General features: G+C 37.7%; 1 protein-coding gene across 1 annotated transcript; it reads left to right on the top strand.

Moving 5' to 3' along the window:
* Positions 1 to 2,233: 2,233 nt before the first annotated feature.
* On the top strand, positions 2,234 to 19,325 carry LOC308415406 (UDP-glucuronosyltransferase 2B31-like; the record flags this gene model as incomplete). The annotated part of the gene is made up of 7 exons (XM_080910427.1): positions 2,234 to 2,344; positions 4,399 to 5,167; positions 10,848 to 10,996; positions 13,467 to 13,598; positions 16,054 to 16,141; positions 16,916 to 17,135; positions 19,046 to 19,325. The coding sequence occupies exons 2-7, from the start codon at positions 4,444 to 4,446 to the stop codon at positions 19,323 to 19,325; spliced, it is 1,593 nt and encodes a 530-aa protein (XP_080766553.1). The 5' UTR covers positions 2,234 to 2,344; positions 4,399 to 4,443.
* Positions 19,326 to 19,492: the final 167 nt, after the last annotated feature.

Here is a 19,492-nt window from a genome sequence, read left to right as displayed (position 1 = left end):
TCTTCTCCAGCTGTTTTGTCTATGTTTACAATGTTGTCTTCCGCCCCCGAGATTCTCTCTTCTATCTCTTGTAATCTATTGGAAATGCTTGCTTCTGTGACTCCTGATTTCTTTTTTAGGTGTTCTACCTCTAGGGTTATCTCTTTTAGTGTTTTCTTTATTGTGTCAATTTCCATTTTAAATTCCCTCTTCCATTCCTTCATCTCTTTGATTCTGTTTTCCTCTAGTTCTTTGAGTGTTTTTCTTGTTTCCTCTTTAAAAGCTTCTGAATCTTTTTGCTTTTCCTCCCGTTCTTGTTTAAGTATCTCTATCAGCATCTTGAGGTATGATTTCAGGTCTGCGTCTTCTTTTTCTGGAGTGTTTGGCATTCCGATGTTTTCTGTTATCGGAGAGCTGGGTTCTGGTGTTGCCAGGTTGTCTTGGTTTCCTTAGGATATACTCTTTCGCTTTCCTCTTGCCATTTTGTTGTCAGTGATATTTTCTCGCCTTTCCCTTGTATCTGGTCTGTGTCCCTGGATCTCCACTGGTCCAGGTGGCAGATGGGCCGAGCCCTGTTCTATGCCTCAGAGATGCTGGGTGGGAATAGATTTTCCAAAGTTCTGTTCCTGGTCCCTGGATCAGGCAGGTCAGAGGGTGCACTTTGCGTGCGCACTCCGCAGAGATCTCTCTGCTCCCTGGCTGCCTAGATCTCCTACTCACCAGTTTTTCAACCTTAGGAGCTGGCGGTCCGCGTGGCAGATGGTCCGGGCTCTGTTCTGCCCTCTCCTATATTATGTTTTTGGCACAGATGATATCTACAGTTTTTAAGATTACATTGTCATATTGAATCACATATAGGCATAAGGTCAATTCTTAAAGTGTGCAGACTATCTTCTGTCATTTTTTACTTTCCTATATTTTGTATGAGAGTGCTAAATTTATAAAGAATATGAAAAACTTATAAAATGTTTAATTGACAAGGTGCACAAAACTGTCTATGCAAAAGCTGCAAAGTTTCTTTTTAATCGAGTTTTTTTAAAAAAAATTGTTGGCATAAAAAATTTAAAATGGACCTCTACCTCCTACCATATACAAATGTTCATTCAAAATGCTTTATAAAGTAGAGGTAAGAATTATAAACAAAATGGTGATAAAGGTGTGCAAATACATGTGCTATTGACATTGAAAAATTATATTTGTTTGACCTCAGAAGCAAAAGAAATGTGGCAAAACTTCATACACTGAACTCATAGAAATTAAAACTTCTCTGTATCTAAATACATCTTTGAAAGCACTGAAAAGACAACCCATGAAACTAACAGGCATGTGTAAATCATATGCCTAAACAAGTACTCAAGTATTGTATAAATAAAGGCCATAGCTACATAATATGGAGGGGGAAGCATGAAACGTGACTCTATTAAAAATGTCAGCTCCCACCAAAATTTATTCAGCCAAATATGGATAGAGCATCTGAATAGACAACTTCCGTGAAGGAGCTACAGGTAGCCAATATATATTTATGAAAGTTTGTTCTACATCATTACCCTCAACAGCATTCAAACTGAGCTCAAAACAATTGTAAACTACAATGAGAAAAGGCTTCGGGGCTGGTGAGATGTCTCAGTGGTTAAGAGCAGTGACTGTTCTTCCAGAGGTCCTGAGTTCAATTCCCAGCAACCACATGGCGGCTCACAACATCTATAATGGGATCCGATGCCCTCTTCTGATGTCTCTGACAGCTACAGCGTACTCGTATATAAAATAAAAATAAAATCTTTAAAAGAGAGAGAGAGAGAGAGAGAGAGAGAGAGAGAGAGAGAGAGAGAGAGAGAGAGAGAGAGAGAGAGAGAGAGAGAAGGCTTCCTTCATCCCCTTACCAGACTATAATCAAGACAGAAGCAACAAAGACCAAGGGTGGGGCATCAGGATAGTGCTGCACTCTGTGCGTGACAATCCATGCATCTGCCAGAAAACAGTGAAAACAGTCGGCCAAGTCCTCAGATTTTAAGGATGCAGAGCACCGAGCTCACATAGTTAACCATCAAAAAACAGAGCCACATAAAACTATTACAGTAAAGGGAAAGGAGACAGACAAGCAGCAGGCAAGATAGATTTCTTTTCCCCCAGGTCCCCTCCTGGTGCCTGTGAGCTCATGCCAAGACAAGCAGACAAGAAATCTCCACCCACACTTCCTGCTGGCTCCACTCCAGGGTTCCAAGCTGAGCTCCCATTTCCTGGATCAAGCTGCCTGGAACTGGTCCGAGTAACACATGGTTTTTTGCTGCCCAGTCTGAAGGAATTCTGTCATCTTGCACCGTGAATTTCCCCCTCGGGGCTCCCGGAGAACACACTTCACTTCACGGTAAACTCGATTTATGAGCATAGTGGTGCCTGGACCCATTTTCTCCTTTTCCCCTCCCAGCTCTCTTAACTTTGCATTCTGATGCTGAGCCCTCTTAGGAGCTCCTGGTTTGCTTGGCCCCATGTGTAGGTCACCCGGGGGCATGAGAAAGGAGGTGCTTTGGTTTCTTCTGCTGATATAGGAGAATGATAAAAAGAAGACAATAAGTTCTTGTTGTAAGAGATAGGTGGATTCAGGGAAGGATTGAGCTCAAACCATAGAACATGACAAAGCAACATATATTAGCCAAATGTTGGGAGCAAGGCTAACACCAATAGAAAGAGTGTGGTCTTTCTATGTTATACAATAGGATTGAACAGCTACATAAAACAATTAAGTCTACCTATGATAATGTGACAGTACTTTAAAACCTTATAAACACCAAAGCCAGTCACAAACCAACACCCACTTTATACCAGTTACAGGAAAAGTTCAGAATAAGAAAACAAGGGTGTTACATGGCTTAGAGGTCACAGCCAGTGTGTAGCAACAAGCCAGATTAATTGTGAAATTCACAAAAAGAAAACTTATTCAATGTCATCATTTCAGGAAGAGAGACAAAAAGAGCCAGTCACCCCTTCCCTACTCCATTTATGGGATACTCACAAGAAACATTTATGCTAAGCATCCGGGCATAGTGTGGTCCCTTGCCCACCAATGTTTTAGCTCTTAGTCTCCAGAAATATTAGCCTCCCTAATTTGTAAATGACCTTTCTGAACACAAATTTCTCCTCTGTGAGCCGCTAGAGAACAAACATTTCTTCTCCCAGCAGATTACTGGGGAATTTCCTTCAATAGTCTGACAGCCAAAAAGGGCAACAGAAGTGTCTCCTTATCTCTTCACTCCTGGCAGGATGGCTGGTTACAAGGAAGCAGGTTGACTGTAGAGTAGAGCTGGGTTCAATGGAAAGGCTAAAAGAACAGGGGTTCTATCTAGGATAAAATCTGCTCTAAATATAATTGCAGTGTGTGGACTTCTGAGATTATACTATGGACCTCTGAATCATAAACTTTTTTATTGGAAATATTTTATTTACATTTCAACATTATCCGCTTTCCTGGTTTTTCCTTTAAAAACGCCTATCCCATCTTCCTCCTGCCGCTGCTATGAAGGTGCCACCTTATTCACCCCCTCACTCCCACCTCCCTGCTCTGACATTCCCCTACACTGGGGCAGCTTTGGCAGGACCAAGGGCTTTTCTTCTCACTGATAAATAACAAAGACATCCTCTACTACATATACAGATGGTGCCACGGGTCCATTCATTTATACTCTTTGGATAGTGATTTAGTTCCTGGGAGCTCTGGTTGGTTGGTATTGTTGTTCTTATGAGGTTGCAAACCCATTTAGATCCTTCAATCCTTTCTCTAACTCCTCAATGGGGACCCTGTTCTCAGTTCAATAGTTGGCTGTGAGCATCTGACTCTGTATTTGTCATGCTCTGGCAGAGCCTCTCAGGAGACAGTTATATCAGGCTCCTGTCAGCATGAATTTCTTGGCAACAGCAGTATTGTCTGGGTTTGATGACAGTATATGGGGAATCAAATACTTAAAAATCATTAAATGGTATGGTAAGTGATTGATGGTGCTAATATTCATATTATGAAACACTGGACTATGAGGTTTACAACAATGTGACTCTGCATTCGTGGCTTTACTTTCGGTTCTTTATCACAGAACCTACATGAGAAGGAGAAAAAACACTAGCGCTAGAGCAAGAGTCAGTCAGAGTCAGAGGGGAGGGGGAGGAGAGAGAGGGTAGGGGGAGAGAGAGAGAGAGAGAGAGAGAGAGAGAGAGAGAGAGAGAAAGAGAGAGAGGAAGAGATTTCTTTACTTTCCACATTTATTGAGTATATTAGACATCCAAAGTCAATGAGAATCAATAGCCATCTCCCGTATTCACATCAGCTTCTGATTTTGGTACTTGCAACACAGAGGCTGTGTCTATATTCCATGTCCATTATTTTGACTTAAACGTTAAGTGATTGAACATTATTCTTGCTATTTCTTCAAGAACTGAGAAATCACCCTTTGAGAGGAAGCTCTGAAGGTAACCAGAATGTCTGTGAAAATGACAGCAGCCCTGCTCCTGATGCAGCTGAGTATCTTCTTTGGATCTGGGGCTGGCGGAAAAGTGCTGGTGTGGCCAGTGGAATTCAGCCATTGGCTCAACTTAAGGATCATCCTAAATGAGCTTGTGAAGAAGGGTCATGAAGTGACTGTACTGAGACCTGCAGTTTTCTTTTCTTATGAGGTTGACAACACATCTGCTATTGAGTTTGAGACATACCCTGTGTCACGTTCCATGGATGATTTACAGGAATATTTTGTGGACTCCATCAGTAAGAGCATATACGAGCTGCCAAAGCAGTCATTTTGGGGATACTTTTTAATGTTGCAAGAATTAGTTTGGGAAGATTCAGATTATTTTGAGAGCCTCTGCAAAGATGTAGTTTTTAACAAAGAACTCATGACAAAGCTACAAGCATCTAGCTTTGATGTCATCCTGGCAGATCCCTTCATACCCTGTGGTGACCTGCTGGCTGAGATTCTCAAGTTACCCTTTGTGTACAGTCTCCGCTTCTTTCCTGGCTCCACTTATGAAAAGCACAGTGGAGGACTCCCACTGCCTCCTTCCTATGTGCCCGTTGCTATGTCAGAATTGAGCGATAGAATGACATTCATGGAAAGGGTGAAAAACGTAATCTACGTGCTTTGTTTTGACTTTTGGTTCCAAACATTTAATGAGAAGAAGTGGGACCAGCTTTACAGTGAAGTATTAGGTAAGTGCCCTGTTCAGCTGGGGTGGCTGTGTTCTGAGTTTGCTGTCATTGGAGCTGACTCTGGAAGAACAGGATTGACAGCAGAGGATTAATCTCTCATAAGCTAAATGGTGCAAAACCGTGAAATTATCTGCCAAACTCAAAGCATTACAGAGAAGCTCTTGTGCCATTGTCAGTTGCAAAATCTTGTTTTGAATTGCACAGGACACTTCAGAAAGGCCCACAACCGCAAAACAAAGCTTTAAGAATTTCTCTAAGAAATTGCATGTACACAAGGCATTTCTCCTGGTGTTTTTTTTTTTTTTTTTTAAGTAAATTTTCTTTTTTTTTTTCTTACAACTTTATTTTTAAAAACAGACACATGTACAGATTTTTAAAAACATTTTGGCATAAAACTATATATTTTTCTCAGTAATTGATTTTTTTTAACGTTTGATAGTATGCATTGAAATTTTACTAGTTACAATAAGCAAAAAGTACATGTAAAACAAGACATAACATGGAAATAGTCAAAGTTTTCATGGTGTTTATAGACTAAAAAGAATGATTTTTAAATACCAAAAAGTGCTATAAAGCTATCTTCTTAACTCTTGAATGATCAATGATTTGAGGTCTAGGTGTACTTCAATCTGAGAGAGTGCTATACACTTACTGAGTTTTTGTTTCTAAGAAGGGTGAAGGTTTCCACGTTTTGGCCTTTGAGTTTTTTTGTTTGTTTGTTTGTTTGTTTTGTTTTGTTTTGTTTTGTTTTGTTTTTTAGCTTCATATGGTCTGTGAGTTCTTTCTTAGGTGTTCAGATATTTCTGATATTGGGCTAGTATCCAATTATCAGTGACTGCATATTATGTCTGTCCTTTTGTGACTGAATTATCTCCCTTAGGATAATATTCTCTAGATACATCCATTTTCCAAAGCTATTCATAAAGTCATTGTTTCTAATAGCTGAGTAGTACTCCGTTGTGTAAATGTACCACAATTTCTGTATCCATTCATCTACTGAAGGACATCTTGGTCCTTTCCAGCTTCTGGCTATTCGAAATAAGGCTACTATAAACATTGTGGTGCATGTGTCTATGTTGTATGTTGGAGCATCTCTAAGGTATATGCCCTGAAGTGGAATAACTGGCTCTTCAGATAGTACTATGTCAAATTTTCTGAGAAATTGCCAGACTGATTACCAGAGTGGTTGTACCAGTTTACAACTCCACCAACAGTGGAGAAGTATTCCTCTTTCTCCACATCCTCTCCAGCATCTGCTGTTGTCTGAATTTTTGATCTTAGCCATTCTGACTGGTGTGAGTTGAAATCTTGAGGTTGTTTGATTTGCATTTCCCTGATGACTAGGGATGTCAATCATTTCCTTAGTTGCTTCTCGGCATTAAATATTTTTCAGTTTATGTGGAGAACTTTGATCCACTTGCACTTGAGCTCTGTAAAGCTCTATTCTCATTCTTCTGCATGCTGACTGCCAGTTGAGCCAACATTTGTTGAAGAGGCTGTCCTTATTCCATTGACTGTTTTCAGCTCCTTTGTCAAAAATCCAGTGACCATATTTGAGAGTTCATTTCTGGATCTTCTATTCTGTTCCATTAATCTATCTGCCTATCTCTGTACCAGTACCATGCAGTTTTTAACAAATTGCTTTGTAAAATAGCTTGAGACCAGGGACGGTGATTCCTGCAGCAGTTTTGTTTTTTTTGTTTTTTTGTTTTTTTTTTTTTTGTTTGTTTGTTTTTGCTTTTTTTTGAGAATAGATTATTCTAGGTTTCTAGTTATTTCAGATGAATTTGCAAATTGCTCTTTCTACTTCTATTAAGAATTGGGTTCGAATTTTAATGGGGATTGCATTGAATCTGTAGATTGCTTTTGGTAAGATGGCCATTTTTACAATGTTGATCCTTCCAAATCATGTGCATGGGAGATCTTTCCATTTCCTGAGATCTTCCTCGATTTCCTTCTTTAGAGATTTGAAGTTCTTGTCATACAGGTCCTTCACTTGCTTAGCTAGTGTCACACCAAGGTATTTCATTGTGATGGGTCTCTTTTCCCTAATTTCTTTCTCTGCATATTTGTCCTTTGAATAGAGAAAGGATTTGTTTGAGTTAATTTTATATCCAGCCACTTTGCTGAAGTTGTTTATCAGCTGTAGAAGTTCTCTGGTGGAATTTGTGGAGTCACTTACATACACTATCATGTCATCTGCAAACAGTGATGTTTTTACTTCTTTCTTTCTGATTTGTATCTCTTTGATTTCCTTGTTTTGTCTAATTTCTCTGGCGAGGATTTCAAGTACTATGTTGAATAGGTAGGGAAGGAGTGGGCAGCCTTGTCTAGTCCCTGATTTTAGTGAGATTGCTTCAAATTTCTCACCATTTAGTTCGAAGTTGGCCGTTGGTTTGCTGTATGTTGCTTTTATTATGTTTAGGTATGAGGCCTTGGGTTCCTGTTCTTTCCAAGACTTTTAACATGAAGGGGTATTGGATTTTGTCAAATGCTTTCTCAGCATCTAATGAAATGATCATGTGGTTTTCTCTTTAGTTTGTTTATATGGTGGATTATGTTGATTTTTTTTCCAGATTAAACCATTCCTGCATACCAGGGATGAAGCCTACTTAATCATGGTGAATGATTGTTTTGATGTGTTCTTGGATTCAGTTTGCAAGAATATTATTGAGTATTTTTGCATCAATGTTTATAAAGGAGATTGGTCTGAAGTTATCTTTCCTTGTAATGTTTTTGTGTGGTTTAAGAATGGGAGTTATTGTGGCTTTGAAGAATGAATTGGGTAGTGTTCCATCTGACTTTATTTTGTGGAATAGTTTGGAGAGTATTGGTATTAGGTCGTCAATAAATGTTTGATAGAATTCTGCACTGAAGCCATCTGGTCCTGCAGTTTTTTGGTTTTTTTTTTTTTTTTTTTTTTTTTTTGTTTGTTTGTTTGTTTGTTTGTTTGTTTTGGAGGATTTTGATGACTGCTTCTATTTCTTTAGGTGTTATGGGATTCTTTAGATGGTCCCTTTGTTGTAGGATCTGATGATTTCTTCAATTTCCTCGATTTCTGTTGCTATGTCTCCCCTTCCATTTCTGATTTTGTCAATTTGGATACTCTTTCTTTGCCTTCTAGTTAGTCTGGCTAAGGGTTAATAAACCTTTTTAATTTTCTCAAAGTACCAGCTCCATGTTTTGTTGACTGTTTGTATGGTTCTTTTTGTTTCTATTTGGTAGATTTCTTCTCTGAGTTTGATTATTTACTGCAGTCTACTGCTCTTGGGTGTATCTGCTTCTTTTGTTCTAAAGCTTTCAACTGTGCTGTCAAGTTGCAAGTGTATGTTCTCTCCAGTTTCTTTCTGGAGGCACTCAGAGCTATTTGTTTTCCTCTTAGTACTGCTTTCATTGCATCCCATAGGTTTGGGTATGTTGTGCTTTCATTTTCATCATATCCTAGAAAATCCTTAATTTCTTTCTTTATTTCTTCTTTGACTATGCTCTCATTCAGCTTCCATGTGTATGTGGGCTTTTTGTTGTCATTGTTATTATTAAAGACCAGCCTTAGACCATGGTGATCTGATAGGACACATGGGAGTTTTTCAATCTTCTTATATCTATTAAGGCTTGTTTTGTGACCGATTATATGGTCAGTTTTGGAGAAAGTGCCGTGAGGTGCTGAGACGAAGGGTATTCTTTTGTTTTAGGATGAAATGTTCTGTAGATGTCTGTTAATTCCAGTTGGTTCATAACCTCTGCTAGTTTCACTGCATCTCTGTTTAGTTTCTGCTTCCATGATCTGTCCATTGATGAGAGTGGGGTGTTGAGATCTCCCACTATTATTGTGTGTGGTGCAATATGTTTTGAGCTTTAGTAAAGTTTCTTTTATGAATATGGGTGCTCTTGTATTTGGAGCATATATGTTTAGGATTGAAAATTCATTGTGATACATTTTTCCTGTAATGAGTTAAAAGTGTCCTTTCTAGTCTTTTTTCATAAGTTTGGTTGAAAATCTACTTTATAAATATTAGAACGGCAAGTCCAGCTTGTTTTGTTGGGCCGTTTACTTGGAAAGTTTTTTTCCCAGCCTTTTACTCTGAGATAGTGTCTGTCTTTGTCTCTGAGATGAGTTTCCTGTATGCAGCAAAATACTGGCTTCTGTTTGTATATCCAGTCTGATAGTCTATATCTCTTTATTAGGGAATTGAGTCCATTTATGATAACAGATATTAAGAAATAGTGATTGAGGTTTCCTGTTATTTTTGCTGTTAGAACTAGAATTATGTCTGTGTGTCTTTCTTCTTTTGGTTTCCTCCCAAAGTTATTTATTGCTTTTTCTGGGGTGTAGTTTACTTGCTTTTGTAGTGTTTCCCATCTATTATTGATTGCAGGGCTGCATTTGTGTTCAGATACTGTGTAAATTTCATTTTGTCCTGGAATATCTTGGTCTCTCCATCTATGGTAATTGAGAGTTTTGCTGGACATAGTAACTTGAGCTGACATTTGTGTTCTCTTGGAGTCTGCATGATGTTTGTCCAGGATCTTCTAGCTTTCATAATCTCTGTTGAGAAGTCAGGTGTGATTCTGATTAGTCTGCATTTATATCTTACATGTCCTGTTTACCTTACTGCTTTTAGTATTATCTATCTATGTACAAACCAAAAAGGATGTTTTATATAAATTAATTTTTACATTTATGACTTTAAAGATTTTCTCCTTTAACCTACTAAAATTCTGCACAGCTGTAAATATACTGCCTCTGTTTTATACGCAGAAAATATGTGAACACAAAAAATGGGGGTATCTAACTTTATTTATTGAAGTGGGTGGAAATTGTGTTACAAATACATAATCATGAAATTTAGACAAATTTGATATTACAGTGTTTTAATATATGCCTAATGAGCACACATGTCTTTATCCATATTTTAAGGTAAATATCCATTTTATCAGTAAACACATCTATTTATACCTAATATTACACATTCAGTCATGAATCAAGAGCAATATTAAAGAACTCAGACATAACCAGTTTTACTTTTTTTGGTCAACCAGAGTTCAATGAAATCCTGAAACACAATCTCCATAAATATTTACACTGGACTTGTAAGCACACATATTCCCCCTTTGCAGTAGAGATGAGAAGGAAGAGGATCTAGCACTCAGAGTCAACTGTGCCTACATTGGTGACTGAAGAAACACTGTAGGCTTCATCCAACTGTCTCAAAACAAGTCACCAAAATCTCAGTTCAGGAGAACACATCGAGGCTCCAGCCGCTACATAGTACAAACCACATCTAGAGTTAAAGGAAAGATCTTTCCCTGAGTTAGGATTCTTAGATAATGGAATTTGATTGAATTTCAATGGCATATCGATGTTTAGTGATCATAAATTAACACAGTTTCAGTGGTGGTATATTTTCACAGTGACCTACAAAATGACTTCATATATCTGTAAGCATACATATGATTAAGATATATATTCCAATTTTTTCACAAAATTACATGCACACAAATATACACATAGACTTACATACATATATACATACATACATATTTTAGCATATTGATCCCCACACTAGTAAAAATCTCTGGCTGCGTTATCAAAAGTGCTTCCAGAAGGCTACCTGGCATAGTCTCCTTCACCTGACATTTTGTCAAGTCTTATACCTTCACTGCTCTGATTACTCTTCAGGAAGACCCACAACACTCACAGAGACTATGGCAAAGGCAGACATATGGCTCATTAGGACCTACTGGGATTTGGAATTTCCTCATCCTGTCTTACCAAACTTTGATTTTGTTGGTGGACTCCACTGCAGACCTGCCAAGCCCCTGCCTAAGGTAAACATATTCCCCTTTCCTTGTTTCTGTTTATCATGCATTTGTAACATGAGTGATTATATTTTATTCCTTTAGCATCTTTGTGTCAAACTCAGAGAGTCACAGAGATTTAGCTAAAGAGACTGTCCAGTAGAAATACCTGTATCTATTCCATCACAAAAATCTTCATTTCCTTTTGGACTCTGTGGACATCAAAGGACAGGGGCAATTAGAGTCCTACTCAAAACAGAGAAAAGTCTAACTAGTTCCAGGAGGAAATACAGATAACAGACAGGTCCACCCCACAGGTAAGCACACAGTGAGTACACAGGGAAACAGAGTGTGCACAGGCTCACCCAGAAGCACCAACTATTTTACTTTAAAGTTTAACCATGAACAAGAAACAGAACTGTGTAAAGGTTACAGTGAGGAAAGGCCAAGTTGTAAAAGAACAGTCAAGATACGGGGCAATATACAACACATAGATTTTCTTGTTTAAGAAAGCTCAGTATCTCCAGGGACTCTAGAGCCTGCTCTTAGGTAATGTCTATAAATGAGTTCTATGTGCACCCTGCAGGTACAGAGAAATGGGATGTGATTTTAACACTTCTTAACACTTTATGATGCAAAGTGAAAGATTGTTGTACTCTAGGAAGAGATGTCTCTGGGGAATACTACTTTAGCTCTGCAATGACAGCAACCTCAAATAATGTTACACACAATATGACAGGCGTGTTTTAAAATATAATTGACATGAACACAGTTCCTGAGAACTCCGACAGGAAAAGAAAATACCCTAAGTTCTATACAGACCAGCAGTGTTGACAGGAGGCTCTGTCTTTATAGCAAGGGAATACAGTGTCTACAAGAGTGGGAGGAGGAAGTTACTGAGTGAGGGCATGAAGGTATGCTGAGGCTGATGTCAGTAGGGCAGAGGGAAAGTCTACACATGGTAATTAGGAATAATGGAGAGTAGATCAAAGTTACAGAAACAAGTTTCCAGTCCTGGTCAATAAGGGTTGATTCTTTTTCTCCTTTGTGGTGAAATTGTTGTTCCTCTAAACCAGCTGTTTCATATTATTAGATATTTTCATGCCTCTGTGCAGTTCAAACAATGTATATTTGACAAAGAACATCAGGCATGAAAAAAAAATCTAAACTTCGAAATTCGTTGAGTATTAAGGAACAGCTATAAGGGAATAGTAATGCATTCCCAAGATGAAAAATTGATAATTTTTAACTGGGTGAATATACTTTTTTACCTTGATTTAGTCATACTCCAAGAAAAATGAAAACAATTTCATAAACTTATTAAGTGCATGAGAATAGACCCTTCCTAAGAAAATTAAGAGTAGATTTAAGGTCCATGAATTCCATTCCTAAGTTTGCATGTAAAGGAACTTAATGAAGGATCTCAATGACACAGTAACGCAAGGATGATCAGAACACCACTCTTACTCAAGGTGGCTAGCATGAGAAGGGTCCCATAGGCTCAAGTTGAATGCTTGGTTCCAGTTGTTGAACTACTTAAGAAGGAATAGGGGGTGTGGCTTTGTTGGAGAAAATGTGTCATTGGAGATGGACTTTAAGGTTTCAAAGCCTAAGACATGCCTGGTTCTTTCTCTCCATCTGCAGCAGATGGATAAGGTTGAGCTATGGGCTTTGATCCCAGGAACCTGCCTGCCCGCCATCATGCAAACTAATCATAAGTTAGTACATTAAGCCTCTAAAACTGTGAGCAAACATTTCTAGAAAAAATAATTTTAAAAAATAAACATAAATTTTTAAAAGTATACTTTATTTTACAGGTTGATTTAATTATGCTGTTTTCACCGAGTATTACAACAGTAAATAAGAAAGAAAAAAGCAATCTAGTTATCAGTAGAAACGTTAATATATAAATATATGTAACTGTATGCATACTTATATATGTATATATTTACATGTTTACATATTTAGTTAAGTACATCTATATACATCTCTACACATTACATATTTGCAAATATGTAAATATATACATACATATATAGTGTATGTGTATGTACAAATACAAAGAAATATCCAAACCTTTAAAACCTAGGATACAGAGATGCATGGCATGACCTTAATCAGAGTGCACTAAATGAACTGACCTAGCAAACAAGAAAGAAAATAAGAAAATATCATGTAAACTATGTACACTAGTTGAAATGATAGAAAGACAAAGCAGATGTTTGGTAGCCAAAGGAACAAGGAGGGAGAAGGAGTACTTTGGATTTAATTTTTAAAAAGCTTGTATTTCAAGATGAAAGTAACCCAGGGCTATTTGCATGACTAGGAGAATTGTAACCTGTGTGCAGCTGGTTACAAATATTCATCTTATATATGAATGTGACACTATTCAGATCATTTCTGAGATTCCTCAGTTTCTTCCCATGAATGTTGGTATCAGATTTTATGCAGGATGTTTGGTTCTGCTGGTCTCTGTAATAATCTGATATTTCATTAACAGGAAATAGAAGACTTTGTCCAGTCATCTGGAGAACATGGTGTGGTGGTGTTTTCCCTGGGGTCCATGGTGGGTAGCCTAACAGAAGAAAGGGCCAATGTGATTGCAGCTGGCCTTGCCCAGATTCCACAGAAGGTGAGTTACAAAAGTTCAGAGATACCTCTACTGTGGTAGTCATATGCTCTTCAGATCTGCTTGCAGGTGCCTACCATTTGAACCGGAGTTTCCTGATAGGTCTAGCTCATCTCTGATGTCATTTAAGACACAGAAACATGAGGACAAATATCAAATAGTAGATGATGTGTTTTGATTAATAAATTTTTTTCTAACATTGGCTCAGTTAAAAAAGAACAAGTGTTTGTAATTCCTTTTTTTAAGTTTTATTTATTAATTTATTTATTTTATAAAATGTTATTATAGCTCACAAAACTTGTTATATAATAATGTATGATGAATATGCAATTTTTTTTTCTTTTTCTTTTTCTTTCTTTTCTTTTCTAAGGAGGACTGAGGTTTCCACATTTGGCATTTTTTTTTTTTTAAGCTTCATATGGTCTGAGAGTCCTTATTTTTTATAGCTGAGTAGTACTCCATTTTGTAAATATACCACAATTTTTGTATCCATTCATCTGCTGAAGGACATCTGGATTCTTTCCAACTTCTGGCTATTATAAAAAAGGCTGCTATGAACATGGTGGAGCATGTGTCCTTATTGTATGTTGGAGCATCTCTGGGATAACTGGGTCTTCAAGTAGTACTATGCCCAATTTTCTGAGGAACCACCAGACTGATTTCCAGAGTTGTTGTACCAGCTTACATCCCTACCAACAGTTGAGGAGTGTTCCTCTTTTGCTGAATCCTGGCCAGCATCTGCTGTCATCTGAGTTTATGATCTTAGCTATTGTGACTGGTGTGAGGTAGAATCTCAGGGTTGTTTTGATTTGCATTTCCTTGATACCTAGAAATATTGATCACTTCTTTAGATGATTTCAGCAATTCAATATTCTTCAACTGAGAATTCTTTGTTTAACTCTGTACCCAATTTTTTAGTAGGATTGTTTGATTCTCAGGAGTCTAACTTCTTTAGTTCTTTTTATACATTAGATATTAGACTTCTATTAGATGTGGGATTGGTAATGATTTTTTTCTCAATCTCTTGGCTGCTGTTTTTGTCTTTTTGACAGTGTCCTTAGCCTTACAGAAACTTTGCAATCTTATTAAGTCCCATTTCTCAATCCTAGGTCATAGAGCACAAGCAATTGGTGTTCTGTTCAGGAAATTTTCTCCTGTGCCCCTGTATTCTAAGGTTTTCCATATTTTCTCTTCTAATAGTTTCAGTGTACCTGGTTTAATGTGAAGACCTTTGATCCACTTGCACTTGACCTTTCTACAAGGAGATAACAAAGGGTCTATTTTCATTCTACCGCATAATGATATTTGTTGAAGAGGCTGTCCTTTTTTCAATGAATATTTTCAGCTCCTTTGTCAAAGATCAAGTGACCATATGTGTGAGAGTTCATTTCTGAATCTTCTATTCTATCTCATTGATATACCTGCCTATCTCTGTACCAGTACCATGTGGTTTTTAACACAATTTCTGTATAATATAAATTGAGGTCAGGGATGGTGACTCGTGCAGATGTTTTCTTGTTGTTGAGAATAGATTTTGATATTTTAGGTTTTTTGTTATTCCAGATAAATTTGCAAATTGCTCTTTCCAACTTTATGAAGAATTGAGTTAGAATTTTGATGGGGATTACATTGAATCTGTAGGTTGCTTTTGGTAAGACAGCCATTTTTGCAATGTTGATACTCTCAAATTATGAGCATGGGAAATCTTTCCACCTTCTGAGATCTTCTTCAATTTCCTTCTTCAGAGATTTGAAGTTCTTATCATACAGATCTTTCACTTGCTTAGTAGAGTCACACCAAGATATTTCATATTGTTTGTAACTACTGTAAAAGGTATCTTTTTCCTGATAATTTTTTTCAGCATGTTTGTCCTTTGAGTAGAGAAAGGTTACTGATTTGTTTGAGTTAATATTATATCCAGCCATTTTGCTGAAGTTATCAGCTGTAAAAGTTCTCTGGTGAAATTTTTGGGGTCACTTAAGCATACTATCCTTCAGTAAATGAATGGATAAAAAATTGTGGTATATTTACACAATGGAGTACTACTCAGCTATCAGAAACAATGACTTAACGAAATTCTTAAGAAAATGAATGCATCTAGAGAATATCATCCTGAGTGAGATAACCCAGTCACTAAAGAACAGACATAACATGCAGTCACTGATAGTGGGATGTTAACCCCAGAAAGTTCTGAACACCCCAGAAACAACTCACAGACTGTGTGAAGTTCAACAAAAAAAGAATACATTTTAATTAAAATAGAACTGTATCACCTCCCCCTTTCCTCCCTACAGCCCCTCCTAGTTTCTCTCCTATCCCCTCAAAATAATAGCCTCTTTTCCTATAGTATTGTTACATAGATACATATGTATGTATATGTACCCACAAATACTCAATTACAACCTTAAAAAGTGTATTCATATACTTTTATGCAAAAATGCTAGCTTTATCTTAACAGGTTCTTTGGAGATTTGAAGGCAAGAAGCCAGAAACCTTGGGCTCCAACACTCGTCTATACAAATGGATCCCCCAGAATGACCTTCTAGGTAAGTCTCAGGTCAAAACAGTGACATGAGGAAGGACCAGTCAGAACAATAAATATCAGCACTAATGCATTTATGACAAATGTGATATAGTCCTACCAAAATTGAGTAAAGTTCTGAATGATTATTTTGTTAACATTAAAGATGGAAAAAAAACATTTTGATTTCTGTTGTAATTATGTTTCAGATACATAAACAAATCACTTTTACATGTTCTTCTCTGCCTCATAATTCTATACCTTTACATCTACCTTTTCCCCTACTGTAGGGTAATCTCAAATGCCAAGTAAAATGGCATTTTCAATAACTGACACTTGATTTACAAGGCTAACCTCAAACACCACATAGAGAAATGGTACCACATGTAATGAAGTATGTTCAGTCTGATTCCTGTACCATGAGCACACAAGCCCTAATGCTTCACAGAATCCATCAGGGGAAGGGAATTCACTGTTTCATCGGGAGAGCATATTCTCCTGAACCACAGCCTGAGTTTGCACATGCTGTTTGCACCAAGTGGAAGGAGCTCTGACTTCCTTTATGTATTTTACAAAGTCATTCTACTCCTACGCCCTACCTCCTCTATGTGGCCGTCATGTAAAGCTACAAGGACTTGAAGGAATCCTTCCCCTAAAACTTCATAGGAATAGTGAAGTTATTTAGTTATGGAAATGTTTAATAAGAAACAATTTACCTAATCTTCTCTTTATCCTCTACTCCTTCTTTTCTTTCTCAGACTTCCACTTAATGCATTCCCTTCATTTCCTCTCATGCTAGGTCATCCTAAAACCAGAGCTTTTATAACTCATGGTGGCACCAATGGCATCTATGAGGCAATCTACCATGGGATTCCTGTGGTTGGCATTCCTTTGTTTGGAGACCAATATGACAACATTGTTCACTTGAAGACCAAAGGAGCAGCTCTTAGACTGGATTTTCACACGATGTCTAGTACCGACTTACTCACTGCACTGAAGACAGTCACTGACAACCCTTCGTGAGTACTGTGCTTTTGGGAAATCACTACTAGTCAACGTAGTTTCTCTCAAAGGTGATACTAGCTTTCCTCTGATGTTTCATCCGATGGTAAAAACAACCACGGTAAATGCAAAACTTTTTAACCATTGTGGAAAGAGATTTAGGTGTCAATTGAGACTACTAACTGTCTCCATGACATAATGCATGAGAAGTTAGTTTAGTATAATTTGATGCTGGGAATTTCCCTCTCTTGCTAAATTATAGGCCACAATTTCCACAAATAGGATCAAATCAAGAAACAGTAGAACGAAGCTAAAATATATATAAAATGTTTAAATTCAATGACTCAGAACTTCTAAAACTCTTATTTTTTGTTTAAATAATCTTCACTTATTTCCTAAAGTAGAATAATTATGTGCATAAATGTATATATATATATTATATGTGATTGCAAATATGAGTACTTACAATTTCCAGTTCCTTGAACGTTTATAATGCCATTTTTAATCAATGCTAAGTCTCCCCCTTCCAATGCCCTCTAATTACAATAAGATATATAACTTGTAATTCATCACTTACTTTTTATGCTGAATGATCCTACTACCCAGTGGCAGTATGCATATATTAGCTGACCTCTCTTTACACACTCACTCTTTTTCCTAGACACCAGTTATCAGTAGTCTGCCCTTTACTTCTCTGCAAGTATCCCCATGATAGTGAGAAGGTGCAGTGTTTCCCTTCAAGGCATAGTTTATGTGGTTTAGTACAAGTCCTTGAGGTTGTAAAGAAAGGATTTCATTTTTTATAATGGTTGCACAAATATTCAACAATGTTTTCATGCATGCCACGTTGTCCTCATCTATCATCCAACAATGGGCATCTCATTCAGTTTTTCTACTTATCTGTCATGGCTAAAACTTTATCATCCTTGGACATTAAGGTTCGTTACTCACATATCTTTAAAACGATTCCTAAAAGTTAAGAAGCTAAACACTGCAGTAATTCTGTTTTCAATATATTCGGCAAGTCTGTGCTTGTTTTTACTGGCTGTATTAAATTGCACTTCAGCATTTGCTTAGGTTAATACTAAACCTACTTCCTAATATCACTGATCAGCCTGATACCTTGTGGTCAATCTGGTTGTACATTCTAAAATCAGAGAACAGACACGAACAAATTTTCCTCTGACCTCCACATGTGCTACATGGGTCATGTGCTCAGAGGCACTCAGACACCCCATTTGAACTGATAAGCAAGAAAAAGGTATGGGTGGTGAAGGCCTTTTCTTCTGCTTCTTGGTCATTGAGCTCGTGTCTCTATGTGTTGAATTCAGACCATTGAGAAATCTAGGCAAGTTATCAAATGGCTTCATTCCATCCATTTCTCTTCAGTTTCCTATTTTTAACCATCAGTACTGATTTTGATGGTAATTTAAACAAGGTTGACACAGATGCTTCTAAAGGTCATCAAGATGGCTAAGCTGTTAAGAGCACTGACTGCTCTTCCAGAGGTTCTGAGTTCAATTTCCAGCAACCACATGATGGCTGTCAACCATCTGTAGTGAGATCTGGAGCCCACTTCTAGTGTGTCTGAAGACAACAGCAGTGTACCTGCATATATAAAATAAAATCTTAAAAAAATAATAACCTTCCAATGACATTGAACCACTTCACTTGCAGGGCTTAGAACACCTCACAAACATATCACTTCCTGAAGGATTTGATTACTCAAATTGTATTGCATTTCTCATTCGGAAAGAGTATTTCAGAAAATGGCACCCTACATGCAAACTTTCAACATGTCTCTGTCAAATTCAACCAGCACCAAGTGCTGGATGACTAAAGTTATAGAGGCTCACAATGATTTCCCTGAAACAACCATTGACTACAGGTACTATGGAATTAATTGTTTTCATGTTGGTGTCTTTAGCTATAAGGAGAATGCCATGAGGTTATCAAGAATTCACCATGATCAGCCAGTGAAGCCCCTCGACAGAGCTGTCTTCTGGATCGAGTATGTCATGCGCCACAAAGGAGCCAAGCATCTGCGTGTGGCAGCACATGACCTCAGCTGGATCCAGTACCACTCTCTGGATGTGCTTGGGTTCCTGCTGGCCTGTGTGGTGACTGTGGTCTTCATCCTCACTAAGTGTTGCCTATTTTGTTGTCATAAGGTTACTAAATCTAGAAATAAGAAGAAGGGGGAGTAGCTGAAATGAAAAAGACAGACACATGGACTTCTCCCAGTGGAGCACAGTGAGGGAGGCAATGATGGCGGCGTCTTTCATACTGTCACAAGATCAGCTTTCAGTAACTACTTATCAAGGGTTTGTTCCTCCCAGAGAATTCACAGTTCTTTCAGAATTAGTAGCGTTTC

The sequence above is a fragment of the Micromys minutus genome (genome assembly GCF_963924665.1).
Source record: "Micromys minutus genome assembly, chromosome: 1".
Taxonomy (NCBI): Eukaryota; Metazoa; Chordata; class Mammalia; order Rodentia; family Muridae; genus Micromys; species Micromys minutus.
Note: the sequence above shows the minus strand (reverse complement) of the source record. Positions and strands in the feature narration are given on the sequence as shown.